The sequence below is a fragment of the Phalacrocorax carbo genome, chromosome 8, assembly GCF_963921805.1.
Source record: "Phalacrocorax carbo chromosome 8, bPhaCar2.1, whole genome shotgun sequence".
NCBI lineage: Eukaryota > Metazoa > Chordata > Aves > Suliformes > Phalacrocoracidae > Phalacrocorax > Phalacrocorax carbo.
In genome coordinates, this window is record NC_087520.1 from 9,339,438 (window position 1) to 9,357,103 (window position 17,666).

The 17,666-nt window shown below is 47.3% G+C and overlaps 1 protein-coding gene across 1 annotated transcript in view; it reads right to left on the reverse strand.

Annotated features, from left to right (window-relative positions):
- ADAM19 (ADAM metallopeptidase domain 19) overlaps positions 1-17,666 on the reverse strand; it is a 36,689-nt gene that overhangs the window by 13,833 nt on the left and 5,190 nt on the right. The window contains exons 4-11 of the mRNA XM_064458558.1: positions 9,793-9,871; positions 8,664-8,740; positions 6,900-7,092; positions 6,348-6,413; positions 4,867-4,938; positions 3,869-4,035; positions 1,046-1,130; positions 659-798 (exon numbers count right to left, since the gene is read on the reverse strand). Coding sequence (XP_064314628.1) covers positions 659-798; positions 1,046-1,130; positions 3,869-4,035; positions 4,867-4,938; positions 6,348-6,413; positions 6,900-7,092; positions 8,664-8,740; positions 9,793-9,871 — 879 coding nt within the window. The remainder of the gene's footprint in view (positions 1-658; positions 799-1,045; positions 1,131-3,868; positions 4,036-4,866; positions 4,939-6,347; positions 6,414-6,899; positions 7,093-8,663; positions 8,741-9,792; positions 9,872-17,666) is intronic.

The window sequence follows — 17,666 nt, forward strand, 5'->3', positions numbered from 1 at the left end:
CTGTTTCTTTTAATAAAATCAGTTCTTTCCTGAAGCAATCCTTCTTCCTCTCTTTACCACACTGTAACGTACATTATGTTTTGCACAAGATGCTTTAGAAATTCTATCAACTATCTATCCACACATCTTCTCTGCAACATAGAAACGAAAACCATGTAAACCTCCGCATGCCAAGGTCACCCATGTTCTGGTCACCCCTCTTTTCTCCATCCTTGCTGGCAATAGGCAGTCCAGCTTTTGCAGAAGGATGTGTGTGTATATGCATTGAGCTTGTTTTGGGCAATGGATTACTTGGTAGAACACAGTGGGAAGCACAAACTCAGAGACCGGGTTAGAGGGGTCCTGAGGACAGTCTCTCAGGACAGAAGATAGGAAAATTTTCCTTTTTACCAGGCAGTTTAGAGCTCCACTTCTAAATGTTCTCAGGTTCCTACATTACCTATGGCCAACCTCAGGCCAATAAGTTCACTGGGAATTTAGCAATTGCTACTGATACATGAGCCAGGGTTTGCCCAGCAGTATTTTCTCTATAAACACACTGGCTCCAACAGGCAGCAACAGACCCACCTTCAGTCTGCATTTCTAGCTCTTACTCCACCAAAGCTCTTGTAACAAGGCCCTTCACATTTCTCCATGAGACCCTGTAAGGCAAACTCACCCGGTTGCAGAAGCCATGATGCAGCCTCCATCTTCTGCAGGGGTAGTACAGCAGCCAGCTGAATCATGACTCATGCCAAAATTGTGTCCCATTTCATGGGCAATGGTAGCAGCAACGCCAATGGCATTATCAGAGTGATCCTGTGCAGGGTCAAAGAGGCATGTCAGCTTTTTACCTGTGCCTGTCCTGTGCACTTCTGAGTCAATGGGGTAAGCAGCACTTCTCATTACTACATGTAGAAAACACCTACTGAAGATATTCCTGCCTATAAGCAGGTTAGCTAGACGCCTTCATGGGAAATATTTTCTTCCTGGGCTTTAGGAGGCATCTATCCTATGCATTCACTGCTGGCAAGAAACATCATATTAGGTATTAGCAATTACTTACCATGTTTACTCCTCCTGACTGGAAATCAGAGCACATGGCCATCACAGGAGCCAAGCCTACTGTGGTTCCTTGGAAGGGCACGCCCCTAAAATCAACCCAAAACGAGCATGAAATGGCACCAAGACACTTAAGAAAATTGTGCTTAGGACACAACTAGGTGAGGGTGAAATACAGTAATGTTAAAGGTGAAAAAAACCCAAACAAACAAAGAAAACTAGGGAAAAGACACTGCCTCTCCACATTTCAGTCCTACAGGTTCTTCCTCTGACTCACCACTACATACTGGTGGATGAATTACCATGGGAGAGGTAAGGAGATCTAAGAGTTGCTGCAAATTTTTCTTCCAATGACATCTGCATTGCTGGCCATAGCTACTGGCCCTAATGAGATCAGTAGGATGATTTTGGAAGCACAAAGCCAATTTATCCCCTCAAAGGAAAGGGAAGTAAGCAGAACAAGAGGCCCCCATGGCTCAACCATGACCTCCTGGGTCTACTCAAATCCAAAAGGGAAGCACACCAGAAATGGAGAAGTGGAGGATTATCCGCTGAGAACTACAAGGGCACTGCCAGAGCATGCAGAGGCGCAGTTAGAAAAGCAAAAGCTCAATTTGAATTGAAACTGGCTGTAGACATAAAAAATAACAATAAAGGTTTCTTCAGACATGTCAACCATAAGCAGAAAAAGAAGGAAAACACAGGCCCACTGTTAAACGGAAAAGGAGAGTCAATCACCAACAATGCTGAAAAGGCAGAGGTCCTCAACACCTTCTTCACCTCTGTCTTTACCAGCACTGTAGGGTCCCAGGCTTTGGGAACAAAATTGCCGACTGATCCCAACACCGACCCACCATCAGTGAAAGAAGTGAAGTACATGAAGTACTACAGGAACTTGACCCCTACAAATCGATGGGCCCTGATGCCATCCACCCGAGGGTGTTGAGAGAGCTGGCTGATGTCATTGTGAGGCCACTCTCTATAATCTTCAAGAAGTCATGGAGAACGGGGGATGTCCCAGAGGACTGGAGGAAGGCAAATGTTACCCCTATCTACAAGAAAGGCTCGAGGGAGGATCCGGGTAACTATAGGCCCATCGGCCTTACTTCAATCCCTGGGAAAGTTATGGAACGAATCCTCCTGGGGGCCATCACAAGTCAAATGAAGCACGTGATTGGGAAAAGCCAACATGGCTTCACTAAGGGCAGATCGTGCTTGACAAATCTGGTGGCCTTCTATGACAAAGTGACTTGCCTGGTTGACATGGGGCGGGCAGTGGACATCGTCTACCTGGACTTCTCCAAGGCCTTTGATACGGCTCCCCACAGCCTCCTCCTGGAGAAACTGATGTGTTATGGCCTAGACAAGTGGTCTGTGGAGTGGGTGGGGAACTGGCTGACAGGCCGCACCCAAAGGGTGGTGGTAAATAGCTCCTTTTCCAAGTGGCAACCTGTCACAGGTGGGGTCCCGCAGGGATCGATATTGGGCCCAATGTTATTCAATATCTTTATAAGTGATCTGGATAATGGGATCAAGAGTAGCCTGATGAAGTTTGCTGATGACACCAAGTTGAGTGGGGAAGCAGACACTCCAGAAGGGAGAGCTGCTCTGCAGGGAGATCTGGATAGGCTGGAAGAGTGGGCCAGCAAGAACCTTATGAAGTTCAACAAGAAGAAGTGTAAGATCAGGCACCTGGGAAAACATAATCCGGGAGTGCAGCACAGACTGGGATCCACCTGGCTGGGGAGCAGCTCTGTGGAAAGGGACCTGGGGGTCCTGGTGGACAGGAAGCTCAACAAGAGCGAACAGTGGCTGCTGCGGCCAAGAAGGCCAACAGGATGCTGGGTTGCATCAAAAAGGGCATCACCAGCAGAGATAAAGAAGTCATCGTCCCACTCTACTCAGCGCTTGTCAGGCCACACCTGGAGTACTGTGTGCAGTTCTGGTCCCTGCTATACAAAAAGGATGTGGACAGGCTGGAAGGGGTCCAGAGAAGGGCCACCAAGATGATCAAAGGACTGGGAAGCTGCCATACGAGGGTAGGCTGGGAGAGCTGGGTTTGTTCAGCTTTGAGAAAAGGAGGCTTTGAGGGGATCTCATGCCCATGTACCAGTACTTAAGGGGTAGCTACAAAGAAGACGGAGACTCCCTCTTTACATGGAGTCCCATGGAGAGGACAAGGGGGAATGGGCACAAGTTGCTTTTGAGGAGATTCCGATTGGACACCAGAGGAAAATTTTTCACAGTGAGGACAGTCAACCATTGGAATAATCTCCCCAGGGAAGCGGTTGACTTGGCCACGTTGGACACCTTCAAGAGTCGTCTGGACAGGGTGCTGGGCCATCTTGTCTAGACTGTGCTCTTTCTAGGAAGGTTGGACTAGATGATCCCTGAGGTCCCTTCCAACCTGGGATTCTGTGATTCACAGATCATTAGCTAGCTCCCAGCACCCTGTCCCTCGAGTCTCAGAGGGATGGGTTAGGAACAAATGCCTTCTGCAATGACCTTAGCTCCCCTTTACAGGGCTTGCTTATCATTCAGATTTTCTTGAAATTGTACAGATAGCTGTGACAGATCATGTGCAGCCGCCTGTGATATGCACACACAATAAAGCTGATGCACTTTGGTGCTTGCATATTGAAACTGCTGCATAGCCTGGGACCTCCACTTTTCCTACGGTGATTGTGCTCTGGGTGTCAGAGCTTAATGCTGGCCACTATGTAAATCTGCCACTTCGAATCTCAGAAAGATGTAATTGCACACACTGATTTTTCATCCACCCAAACTTCTTGTGAGAAACAGGTTATTTCAGGAGAAGTAAACCTACGTGACTAGTTGGGCGTTATCGTGTTTTCTGCGCACCCGCTCCTTGCTACTCCAGGCCAGAAAAGACTTCAGGGTAGAGTAGGGGTTCTCAGTTACATCGCATTTATTCCAATTACTCCAGATCTCCAGCCCCACCAAGGCAATCCGGATATTCAGGGATCTGTAAAACTAAGATACAGGAAGGAAAAGAGATGACAACATGAGCACCACTAATTTATTTTACTGTCACTTAAACCTTGCATATAAACTCTGCTAAACGCTACTACAGATACATATGTCCAGAGCAGATGTTGTCTCTGGAAATGCATTGCAACTTGGCGCTGCAGCGCTGCAGAGAGAAATGTGCACCAGCCACAAACCTAGCTCAATTGAACTAGAGATGCTGAACTTTCATTTTAAAATTAATGACAGAGAGATAATCTAGAAAAAGAAAGACTTGAGGCTGAGATCATGTTTATCTTCAGATATGTCAAAATTCCTGAAAAGAGGAAGGAAATAATCTGCTGCCACATCAAGTACAAACAGGACAAGTCTTCACGGACAGCAGGGTGAAGGGAGCGGTGGAAGGAGTTTAAGGGGAGGAGTATGAAGGGAGTAGGTCTGAAAAGTTGTGACATTTACTTCAGCAGCAGTGGGTACCACTGAAAGGATGACCTCTGAAGGCTTCTTCTGCCTCTACTTGTCAAGATATCTACAATTTGAAGCAATACCTTAGCCCCTTGTCAAAAAGCAGCATTTAGGTGACACAGTTAATGCAGAGATTTATTAAAACACAGAGGTGCTCATGCTCATTCCAAGGTAAGGAATGGAGATTCCCCCACCCCACCCCTGATGTCCAACAACAGAATTTTTTGTCAGGTGCTCTCCAAACCCCAAGTCACTGGGGAGAACTGTTCAAATATTATTCTCTCCCAAGAAGGCAGTCTTCCTGTCACAGTTAATTCTAGTAATTCATAATTTGGGCTTTGCTTTCCTCATTTCATGCATGCCTGATCTCACCTTATCTACGTAATTAGCAGCCTCCACTAATTTAAGCCTTGTTGCTTCAATGTTGAAGTGATGCTTCTGAAACTGAACAAAATGAACATGTCAGGTAGCACAAAAGCAACAGGGAAGAGCTGAAATGTGTTCAAACAAGTCACATTACCCTGGGAATAAGAAGGTAACTATGAAGTGAAGCCCAAAAGCCTTCCTTCACTGTACATCTGACTATAAGCCCACCTGCACGTGTATATTCAGAATTCATCCCTGGCATCCCACTGCAGCAATGTTAGTCAAGCAGTGGTAGTAACATAGTGGAGTAACCCAAACTAATCAAAGCCCCCAGAGCAGGGACTAAGCAAGAACTGACAGATGTGCCAGGTGAAATACATTATAACATGACTTCACATCTGAGGTCAAGGCTGCCACAGTGCTCATCCCATCTCACTCATCCAACATATGGGGGATGCATCTCACTCACCCAACCAATTTGCCCACTTAAACCCCCGGCAATCGATGAGTTAATTTTAGCAAACTGTTTGATTCAAGGAATTAAAGTTGCAAAATGTTTAGATTTTTGTTTAATGGGTGACAAAACCTGGGACTTTTCTTCTAGCGAGGGAGACAGTAAACGCAGTAAGGGCTGTTAATGACAACACTGCAAGGGTCTGCCCCAGCTTGTCTAATTCAATGGTGAACAACATATGGCAGTTCCTGGGCATAATGTGTTTTCTCATAGTTTCCCTGGTATCCCGCTGCCTAATAGAGAAGGCTGAAACAAGTTCTGCCTCTTTAGTTTTGTTCAGAATAAATCATAGCCTGGAGCACTACGTGGCTTTCACTATTGGAGTTTCAAGTTGTAAATAATGAATAGGACCAGCCTGACTCCCATCTGTGCTGGAGATTAGATGATCAGCAAAACACTGTGTGGTTTGCCCTGTCAGTAAGTATGTCTGGCGTGCTGTCCAGCCTGGGACGGGGGAGGGATTGATGACTTCACTGGGTCTCTTCCAGCCCTATTCTATGATCTAGAGCCTTGAAATGTCTGTTTATATATCTGCTACCATCTCAGAGCAGAGGATAATCATGGTTATCTTCTCTAGAGATTAAGTGTACTGCAGAGTTACAAGCATGTAATTCCTGGAAACCCCTAAATCACCCTAGGCTGAAGGCAGTCTCTCCCATCAGTAACTAGGGCCAACCACTGGTACCTTGGCAGGCAAGAACCGACCCCAAACCCTAGTCCTTCAACCAAATCACAACCTGCATCTCTCCCCTGGCCAACAGTGACTGACAGTGGCAGCAGAGGAGTCACGGCTGCTAGGACAAAAGTGACCAAGTCACAGCTCTCCCTGTCTGCTGGCGGGGGTAGGACTGTTGGGGTGGCAAGAGGAAACCTGCTGAGCTCCAGCTGCCCTCCTGCCTCAAGAGTTGCTGCAGGTAGGATGCTCTCTCTGGGCCCAGTGCTCTGTTCGTGTAAACATGACCCCTTTTCTTACCTCTGCATAATCAGCCACAAGCAGAAGCTCCACATACTTTGTAGCCTGCAGAGTCTCACGTTTCACCTGCAGCAGCAGCATCACAGGTTATTTCCCCAACATCTTCCAAGAAACTCTTTGCAGAACATACATACAGGCCATTTTCCCCAGATTGTTTTTCATTGGCTATTCACCCCACCCCACCCCACCCCACCCAGGGACCTCCAGATGTGGTTGATTTACAGCAATCAAGTATCACAAGTCAGTTTAGCTACAGCAAGGGCCCATGTGTCTGTCCTCAGCCCACCCATTTGTTCATGTATCAGATACACAATTCTGTGCAGGAACAGCTACAGCCCAGATTCCTCATGCTACACAATGGTCCCCAACACTCATTTATTTCCCTGCTGGAGCCACTCTTTGGCAGCCAGCTTGCTACAAACCTTCTTAAATATTCTCCTTCATTGCACTTTCTGTTCTGAGCTATGTTCCTGGAGAAAGCAAGCTCCTCAGGCTTGGGGCAGGTGGGAAATTTGGGGCACCATGCATGGACCCAGTCTGAGCCCTGCTCACCCTCTGGCGAGGTGGTTTCATCCCAGTTGTGAAGTCCCTGAGCCAGTCTTTGGCTGCATCCCCGGTGCCCCGGTAGCCACAGACTCCTCTCTGCAACCTCAGGTCATCCAACCTGTAGATCAAGTGCTGGTTTGGGCTGTCAGGAACTGGCTCTAAGATATAGCTAGAATTGCTGCTCAATACAATAAGTCCTCTGTTGAAATAGGAAGCAATAAGAGGGGAAGTTAATTATTATCACACCAACCGGAGACAAATCCATCTTCTGCTGCTGAGTTCCCATCTGACCCCGGCAAGGCACTTATCCTTACCAGGCCATTCAGTTCATTAATGAAAAGGATTGGAATTTTTTGAGTTCAGAGCAGGCAATCCCTGAGCTTGCATATATTAAAGTCTATTCAGTGGGCCTCAGACATTCAATTAAGCGGCTACTGGGGCATGTGCCGCAACAACGCCAAGCTGAGAAGTACTTATTTTTTTAAAGTACAGCTCTTTCTTTAGGGGCAATGGAAGCTTTTCAATCAATTGAAGAAATTTATCTTTAACAAAACTACCCTAAAAAATGTGAAGACTTGGTTTGTTGACTAAAAAAACCACAGTTCTTTCTGGGACTTGCACATAGCCATAAAGTTCAGGTTTTCTCAATGAGCACGTTACAGCCAGGAGAGCTGGAAATCTCCTGTTTTTGATGCCCAATAGGAGATGTGTGGCTCAACGGGCAGCGTGCCTCCCTGTGAAGGCTCAGAGTGAAAACAGCCGTGTATGCCCAGCTCCTGTGCCTTCCTCGCAATTAGAAAACGATGTTGAGGAGTTGCCAGCACACCACTTGCAGCTCAGGGGTGCAGGAATGCTACCACATGTGAACACCAAGGAGACATCTCTATGTCCTCTGCAGCTAGGGAGGCAGATCCTAGGAAAACACAGGCTGATAGAAGCAAGGCACACCTGTGACTACTTTTGCTTTTGGATTATTTATTGCAAACCACAGGTGGCTGCACTGTCCTGTTTATCTCACCGGGCGGTTTGGCCTGTGCTACATTCACTTAAGATGTCTCAGGTTTGCTTTGGCATGGGCTGTTTCCTGGCTGGAGCTGGTCCCATCAGCACAGCTTCCAATCAGTGCTCTAGAGCAGATGACCACTAATATCAATACAGCCCATGTGGTGTTTTGGAAACAAACTCTGACCTGGTGTAAATAAATGCAGCTCCTTGGTCACAACAAGCTACTTAATTTACTCCTGCTGAGGATACAGACCATTCTTTCCTGCCAAAGGCTCCATTACTGCCAATGCAAAGGTTTTAAATGCGTAACACACACAACCCTGGCACCACCCAGGAGAAAGCGGAGAGCTGACAACCCAGGAGAAAGTTCAGACCTGAAGACTCTGCCCCAAAACTCAGACAAAAAGTTTCCAGTTGTGAGAGACCAGGAGAAGGAGCCCTGAGCCACTAACAAGAGAGTCTTTTGCTCCAGTGGACTTGAGTTAAACTCAGTCATTGCACAAGTCCACATTGCTGGCACAAAGGGGGAAGGAGTCGGGGGCTGGCTAGGAGGCCATGGTTACTAACGATACCCAGATTCCTGCACTTCCCCCTACATGCTCCCTGTTATGGCCAGGGCTCTTGGCTGGGTGGCATTTGAGAACAGAGCTAGCTGCTCAGAAAGAAATAAGGCAACCAGGCTGCTGGGGAGCCAAGCTTGAGTGGCAGCACGCCAAGGAGCTGAGCAGAGGCATTCCCGCAGCTCTAGCATCACCAGGCACTTACCGCAGCCCCCTGCACGTGCTGAGCGTGACGCTGGAATGCTCCCAGCCCCTCACGACCCCATGGTAAAAGCAGTGGTCCTGGAAAGCAGAGGGGAGCAGGGTTGGCATTTCAGTTTTGGGATGGACGTATGCTATATTTAGGCATCACTGAATCCCATGTGAGTGCTGCTGATACTCCAGTAATCGTTCTCTTTCCACTGCATTTGGCAGTTGACTATCATAACTAGATCTTTGTGAGTCTGCACTGATATTTGGCCTTTCAGCTGCCATGCACGACCTGTGTGAATGCATCAAATGGCTCCTTGTTGCCAGTAAAAATTAAGAGCTTTGAATCCCCAAAGAAGCAACTCAGATGGCTGCAGCATTAAGGCCCATCCAAAGCTTTCTGCCTGTAACGGGAGCTGCCTATCGATGGCAGCTGGCCCTGGGTCAGGTCCCAAAGGACGTGCCTTAAGCCTCAGAGAGGGTGACGCCATGGGCAGTGGGGAAGTCCCCGTCTGGGGTCTCCTGGCAAGACAAAGGCAGCCTCTGGCAGAGACAAGAAGGCTTTGGGATAGAAACGCGAACATATTCAATCACATCCCTTCCTCTCACCCCGGGGCAGTATCAGTAAAGATGATCTCATGGGGTTTTTATCTCTTATTTTTGCATTGCAACAAATGCACATCTTTGTGCCACTGCAGCAGAGAGTCTGCCAAGGCCTGCGTGAGATCAGTAATTCATGGGAGTTTTACTGAACAGGAGCCAGCTTACATGGGCTGGTTTTCCTAAAGGCTGGGACATTCCCAGCATGAAGTACCCGGTGGCAAAGCTAGAAGCAAGAGGATTAGCAGTGGGAAGAATAAACAATTCCAAGCACCCAGAGTGAGGGGAGCGATGTTGGAGGCTGACCTGGGCTCTCGTATCAGAGCTTGGGCAAAACAGTAAGATATTTTTACCATTGCTGGGGGATGGAGACACTTTCTTGCTAGAACACCCCAGGTCAGAAAGTCAACTGCCCTCCCCTTCAGCTTAAAGCAGACCCCTGGCCTCGAAGAAATGCTCTGGAGAAAGAAGGTCACCCACTTCTCTGGGCCCCCTCCCTGGTCTCCCCTGCACATCATGGGAGGGAAAGTGCTCTCTGCACTCACCGTATGGGTCAGAGAGGTGGTCTGGGGTTGTCCAGTCTGGCTGTAATGAGTCTCAGTGTAGCTAGGTGCAAAGAGGTTTCTGCAGATACGGGGAAGGGGAAAGAAAAGAAAAAAACCAAGACATTTCTTTAGACCTGGATTTCTGTTTCCTAGTTGTGTTAGAAAAATGGCTAGATGCAGCTCTTTCTGAAGTCAGAGTAAATATTCCTCTTACTGTGAACCACTGTTGTGGACTTGGGACGGTCACTGTTTGCCACCTGCAGCGCGAAGCCAATTGCAGTGCACAGAGAGGGCAGGCAGGAGACAGGTATTTGGGGGACACCAGCCGAGAGCCACGCTGTGTCTATGCTCTCTGCTCTGGATCGGCACTCTCTGCCTGCGAGGCACTTAACGCTCTGTCCCCAGGGAGGCAGTGGCTAATGGCTTCCTGGTGGCACAGGAGCCATCAGAGCCTGCAGGACCGGCGCCGCAGGCTTTGCTTCCCTGCGCAGAGCACACTGTGATGGCAGAGGGCCAGAGGCAGAAGCGTAGCTGACCATGCCATATCCCTCTATCTCCTGCCCTGGCAGGAGCTGAGCACTCCTTCTTGGGGAGCACACCCACTTCTGGAAGGGCGCAGTGACCCATCTTCCTAAGTGCTCTTTCAAGCCATTTATTAAATTAAAATAATAAAGGAGAGCCTGTCCCTTAGTTAATCAGGTGCCAAGATCCGCTTCCAACAGCTGCAAGTGAACAATTTTTACATGAGGACTTAAAAAACCATGGAAACTCAACATCATCATCCTCCCTTAACAGGTGCAAGTCTCTGAGTGGAGTTTCCTTTGCTACTGCAAATGCACATCCCAGATATACTGGGATGAGATTCAGCACACCAAGTCCAGCGTACCAAGCACACCACATGCCAGTTCAGGACACATCTGGGCACCGGAGTGAGTTCTCAGCTCAAACACAAACTCTCTCCAGTGCCCCAGTGTGAGCACAATTATCAACCAATCTGCATCTGCATTTCAATGTCTGCCCAGAACCCGATTCACATCTCTGTCCTAGAAAAATGCCAATTCCCCAATTTGAATTTGTTTGTGTCATCCTCTTATAGACCAAAAGTCTATAAAAGGCACTCCTGTGCACTGGATAGTAAGTGTTTTGATTTGATTCCAGAAGAAACAGCCTTCCCCTTCTTTTTAAACATCTGCATTTTCTAAACAGTGATGTAGAAAAGTACAGTAAGTCAAAATCTGGGCCAAACCAAGGTCATATCCTGTGTCTATCTCAGCTGTAGTAAAATGTAGGTTTAAAACAGTTTGTTAAAACAATGGCCTCTCTTCCAAAAATTTGGAGAAGGATGACAGAATATGCCCCATCTATGAAACACACTTCTGCAGCAACCCCGTGGAGCTGTCAGGCCACCGAAGCGCCACACTTGTCACGCCATGAGGATGCCATGTGCATCCTGGGCAGTGCGATGCCAGCAGCGCTGCAGCTACAGTTCAGTCCTTCTGCGTGTCTGTTTTATGCATTTCATGCATCAGACTTTTGAACTATGACCTGCAAGAAAGGAAGAAATAAAAAATTTTCTTCTTTTCTTTGCTTGATTTCCTTAGGCTGGATGAAGGAAGCTGTATCAGAAGGAAAAACAAAGATTTTTCCATCTGTCTTGGTTTGTAGTACGTGGCAGTCAGGTCTAATCTACCTTGAAAGCCTCTGTTTGAATAAGGGATTGGGTGCTTGTGATATCTAATTAAATTAGGCCCAAGCAACAGGAAACACAACGTTTTATCAGTGTTTGAAAGTGCTTCTCCCATCTGGCATCCAAAGGCTCAGACACCTCAACAAGTACCAATGGCTTAGTGTCAGACAAAACTCTGCGTCACTGTTGCATTTGATAGCATCTGATGTTGGGAATACAACAGCTTTTATCTTCGCTGCCAAAGTTCACTGTAGCCCAGGAAAGCTCATTTTGTTACTTACTAATGTGTTAATTCTCATCGCTAGATCCTGTCAGTGATCAGAAGGCAAGATTGCTGCGTTCAGCTATCTCAGGTCTGTAAACTGAAGATAAGTACAGAAGCACCATCCCACAGAAAATAACTCCCTTCATCTCCCTGACTGCAGCATCTTGCTCAGCATGAGGCAAGAAACAAATGTTTAATCAACAGATTGCATTAACTTGCAGAAAATTGCCTTGAGCAATGTGCTCTGGCAGGTATCTGGTCTGTGTTAGAGACTCTCATCTTGAGAGCAGACACTAAACCAGTGTGCATCTGCCCAGCACTGCTAAAGCCAGAATTAGACACCAGCCCATGGATTCCAGTAGCTGAGGCTTGCACAGCCTACTTGTTTCATTCCCAAACAAGCACGCTTATGTTTTCTTCCTGCTCCTTTATTCTTGGAAAGCATTCACTATGAATAGCTATTTTATCTCTCCTCCAGCATCTACCATAAAAATCCTCAGTGCTTTGACTCCTGCCTGGCCCCACAGCGCTGCTGCTCAGCCCCGGTGCCAAGCCAGGCCATGCTGAGCACCAGAGCCTGGCACACCACATTTCAGGGCACAGGATGATGCCACAAAACACATCGTGTGTGCACATCTCTTCCTGCCTGCAGAATCAGGCTCTAGGCCCTCCTAGTGTGGATTAAGGTGCTGAGGGGTCTGCCTGAATTTTTAGGGATGCTCATGCAGCTGCTGAGCAAAAAGCACACATCATCTGGCTGAGTGGCACCATGTTACGACTTTCTAGCCTCTCTCCGCCAGTTGGCTCTTATCCTACATTGTAGATTCCCTATGAATAGTCCAGCCTCTTACCGTGAGCTGAAACAGTCCTTTTTTGAAGACCCTTCCCTGCCTTAATGCAGGGGAGCCTTGGGGCTCTTGCAGCACTGCTGAGAAGGGCTATGTCAGGGTGTTGCATGGTGTGTGGTGGGGAGGGCAGTGAGGAAAGAGAAAAAACAACAGGACATCTTGCAACACCCTTGGGGTGCTATCTCACTTCAGAGCCTGTGAAAGCCCATTCCCAGGCTAGCTTACTTCCTCATAACATCAACCTTTCCACCAAACCGTAAATAAACAGAAAAGAAGCTTTCTTTCCATCTCAGAGTGCCCCAAAGTTATCAGCCAGTCTTATCCATCTTCTCCACATGTACAGGTTGTTGGATAAACAGGTGAGATTAGTGAGACACACGTACCCCAAAATCTTAGCAGTGGCCTTTATCTGCCATCATTTCAGGACAGCATCACAGCCAGGCTGAATGGCTGATTCCAGGGGAGCTCAGCCCTGCAAAGCATTTGCAGAAGAGCTCAGAGCTCACCTCCTTGCTGGCAAGCAAAAGCCTGGAAAAAACAGCACTATTTGATCCTTTCTCTGTTACATGTCTCAGTGACTACCTCTCCAGCAGCTCAAAATGAAGCTGCAAAAATTTGGACGCAAAATAGCATCATTTAAAGGCTTCTGAGTTCCAGTCAGGCAGCTAGCAGATTGCTAGCACACATCATCTTTCTAAAAGGTAGCATGGAGTCCATCATTAGAGGAGTTGTCAGCATGAAGAATCGACAAAGTCAGAGGAAAAGTTGTTTTCGGATGGGAGCATTCTCCTTTGCTAAACCTTGATCACAGTGGCAGCCACGTGGGGCTGTTTGAGACCAGGGTAAGCTACACAAGAGCACTCAAGATGTTCTAGAGAAGCCTTCACACCTTTCCAACAGAGACCAGCTTTCAGCAAGATCAGTTGCTCCCCAAGATCCAGCTCAGGGTGGAATAGCCTGCTCTTGGCAGGATTTGTTCCCCGGAAAGCCTTGGGAGCCGGGTTAAATACAAGCGAGGAAGCCAAATGAAGGAAGAGTGGCTCGGTGCCATAATGTACAGATGGTTTGAGACCGTTTCTGCTGATGACCGACATGGAGTGATCTTGGTCCTGCTCCAGCCTGTCAATGATATCATTGTTTGAAACAAAACCCTCCTCCTCATGCTGCTGTGCTGCTCCCTGGAAGGGCCCTGCCGTGCAGGGCTGACATTATAGGGTAGCGTGGCTCTGTTTTGCCACATCGAGACGCTGTGCCAGGGAGGTCACATACTTTGCACATGAGCCGATGGTATTCAATGGGAGAGGCAGGCTGAGGACGTGGGGCAAAACCCAGCTTCCTTGGTGGGCAGCTGCCCCTGTGGCACTCGGGGACAGTGCAAGAGCACAACCTCCAGCTCATCCAGCCACCACAGAGGAGCAGAGAAGCAGCTGGGGGGAGAGGGGCTGCACGGCACACCTAAATGCTCCCAAAAAGAGCAGAAGGAAAGCTGGGGCCTTTCTTGCATGACTACATTCATTTGAGGGAATGCACATTTCCCAGCTGCTCTGGAGAACCTCACCCCTACTTTCTTGATAAATGGGAGCAGTTTTCTTTTGCCTGTGATACTTCACTCGTTAGCACAAGTCTCAGAGGGACTCAGAGCCCTCCATCCCAGAGGACCACTGTGAACTTGATCAGCTCCACCAGCCAGAGGTCACCCGTGGGCACTGGGAGGGCCCCAGTGGCATGCTCTTACTAATTGGAGCAAGAAGGATTTTTTAAAAATTTAGTCCCATGAGCAACTTTGTTTGGGTTCATTTTACAGAGGGGCTAGTCTGCATGACTAGTTCATGCTAGTCTGCATGAACAGCTGCCAATTTAAAAACACCCGTGAGTATATAGGAGACAGACACTTTTTTATTTCCTCCCAAAAAACCAAAAGCTAAATAGTCCATGGAGCTCTCGTGAGAAACATCAACTCTTAATTTTTCAGTTGTGGGACCAAGAAAAGGGAAGCCTACAATTTCTTACATCTCTTCCCCCATCCCTGTCCTCAAATCACAATAAATCTGTCCAGTCAGGCTGCCAGCATCTGGGGGTGGAGGGAATTGACTCTCCCAACAAAGTTTAGACATCAGATTTCCATCTGCAATTTGTGGTCCTACTCCATTTCCTCTCAACAGGATCCAAGTAGGGCGAGAAGGGGAATTTGACCCCTTACCTGCCAGTCACTTAAATGTTCCCTAAAAGCAGAATTTATTATCAAAACCTGAGGTGACCCCATCTTCAACACCACCAACACATAACCCATGACAACATGATCAGGCAGGCCTGATTTCCCTATCCACACTAGTGGGAAATTGGAGATTTCACCACTCTAGCCAAAACCTGGCACTTCATAAAAATTAATGAAATCCAAAATTTTTTTTCTTAGTGAGTTTCATCCAGACAAAGCCTGGAGCTCTTAAGCTCCCTTCCTCAAGAGCCTTTGTTGATATGTCTGAAAACATGTTTATTGTGTGAACAGCAGCAGTTTGGAAGGAAAAAGTAGCTTCCCAGCTATTGAGGTGGAACTAAACTAGCTGTTTGTAATGCCTGGGAAAATATCACAGCCTAAAGTCTCTCCATCCCCTTTTGCTATCTGCATCATCTGTGACATCCACCGCATAAATCATGTTACAGGACTCAAGCAAAATTTTGTCACATAGCCCTTTGGCTGACCAATGGGAACCATAAAAGTTGCCTGGAGAGGAAAAAGGAAATGAAATAAAATAAAATTAAATTTGGCTGATAATGGGTCAAGGAGCAAAAGATTTAAAGGGCTCCATTTCCTTGTCTCTTCCTCCCTGCCCCACACAGAGAAATCACTGAATATCTCAAGGGAATCAGGAGGCTGAAAAGCAGCTAGGGCTTTCCAGGTCCCAACCCTGTTTTTCTGATGACTCCAAGAGACAGTAGAGCAGGATAAACTCAATTTCCCTCCTTTACATAACCCTTACCCCCTCCCCATGCAGGAAGCCCATTAGACACTGATGATGTGTAGCCCATCAGTGGAATAATCTCATATATCCTTCCTGCTCCAAGGTGGGCAGCAACCTCCCTCACTCAGTTGGTAGAGGAGCCCCTGGAAATAAGCAAAAGCAGGAAACAGTGACATATGGATGTCTTATTGTATCACTGAGAGCATCGAGCAGGGCTGGAGTGCTCGTCACCTACCCAGGTGGGGCCGGAAGAGGGAAGAGTATAATTTCCAATCTATCAGATCCAGTTAACTAAAAATAACTATCTGGTTGCCCCCGAGGTCAGATCAGATGAGCTCTGGAATTTCTTTGCAGTGTCCTCAGCCAGTTGCTGCACATCTCCACTGGGGCTCTGCCACCAAGTGCCCTACAGGACTGCGGCTGCTGTGGGCAAGCAGCAGCCAAAATACACAGCTAAAACACGCAGCATGTGCCCCACACTGCCCACAGGGTTCACCTTCGGGCAAGGACATCCCCTGGAGAAGCCTCCACTACCCCTTACAGCAGAGGGCCTTTCCCAAGTCTGCTCTCCCCATGAGAGACACAAAGTGGAAAAGAAGAGGAAGGTAAGTCTTATTGATAGTTCTCCTGCACTCAGGTGAGAGGAGAGATTTCATGCAGTTTTCTGTTTTGCAAATAAGAGCTCTCCTGTCCACTAGAAAGAAGAGACTCATACCAAGCAGCGCTGTCACACACATTCAGAGCGTCTCAGCATCCCCTCCCTGCTTGGCTCAAAGCTGCTTTTTATTAAGAAATGCAAATGCCTTATAAAAGTCACTTTTCATCCAAGGTTTGCAACTCTCATTCTTCCGTTCCTAAGCCCCAGCCAAATTTAAAGCTGCTTTATAGGCATCTCTCCATGTATTTGTTGTTTGTACAGATTTGAGCTTTCCAGTCCTGCAGCTGCAGGACATGGTTTTGAGTCATTTAAAACACGCCTGAGTCGTTTGGGGGATATACTTTTATCATTATTCAGAAATGTGAACTAGTGTTGTGAACTCTGCTTGGAACTACAGTGTGGTTCCACCTTCTTGTCAAATGCCTGGACAGGAAATAATGCAATATTTTGTTAACAGCTAATGCAATAATTGTATTCGTAGAAATATGAAGTTCAAACTCGGATGTGTGCTGAGCTATTACAAAATACAGAGCTGTACACAGTTCTGAAGAAAGATACACAATAATTTCTGCAGTTTACCTCTGTGGATGAACACAATGTCCATTTCACATGGAATGTGAAATCTCAGGCTGGGTGTGAAAATTTCTTCCACATATTGAAAACAGCACACTTCTTTCAAAGCTAGTGAATCCCTACTAAAGCTGTTAGGTTATGACTTTCCCCCCTCCCTCAAAGCAAGCTCATATTCTCATCAGCTTTGCCTCTCCCTAAGGAGAGTGGTGAATGTGTAACAAGGCTGCCTAATCCATGTTTCACTAGCTTGGGATATCTCCTTTCTACGTTTGGGAACCATTGGGTAAATCATATCCCAACCAGACCCTGCTGATATCAATCATTTCATGCTTTCTTTGAGCAACAGGAGGCTGGGACATGGTTATGAGAGGACAATAGGAGCCAGGCAGGTGTGTTCACACCCCTGTGCTGAGCCTGGGGACAGAGGGGGAGCAGAGCACCAGCCTTGGAAGCAAGGCTGGTTTCCAGAGGCTCCTCTAAACTGGATCAATTAAATGACCCAGAACTCTGGGGCTCATTTTAATTTAAAAAGCCCAGAATACATTCCTTAAAGCTGCAGTTCTGTTATACCTACTTTCAAGTGAATTCAAAACCAGGAACAGTCAGGTTTCAGACAGCTTTGAAGGGATACTTCCCACTTGAGGGATTTCAACTTCTCTCCTGCTGTCTGGGTGCCCAACAAACCCTTCGGGGAAAGAGTCCCTGATACTGCAACTACTCAGTACCTCAAACCTCAGCTAGAACCTCAGAGTTCCCTGTAAGATAAGCAATAGCAGCAGTGAGCTCCTGGGTGCTGGGGAGCTCCTGGGCTGGAAAGCAGGAAGAAGGAGCCGGGCTGGACTCGACTCTACTGCACACTTTGACAAGGAGAAAGCAATTTTCA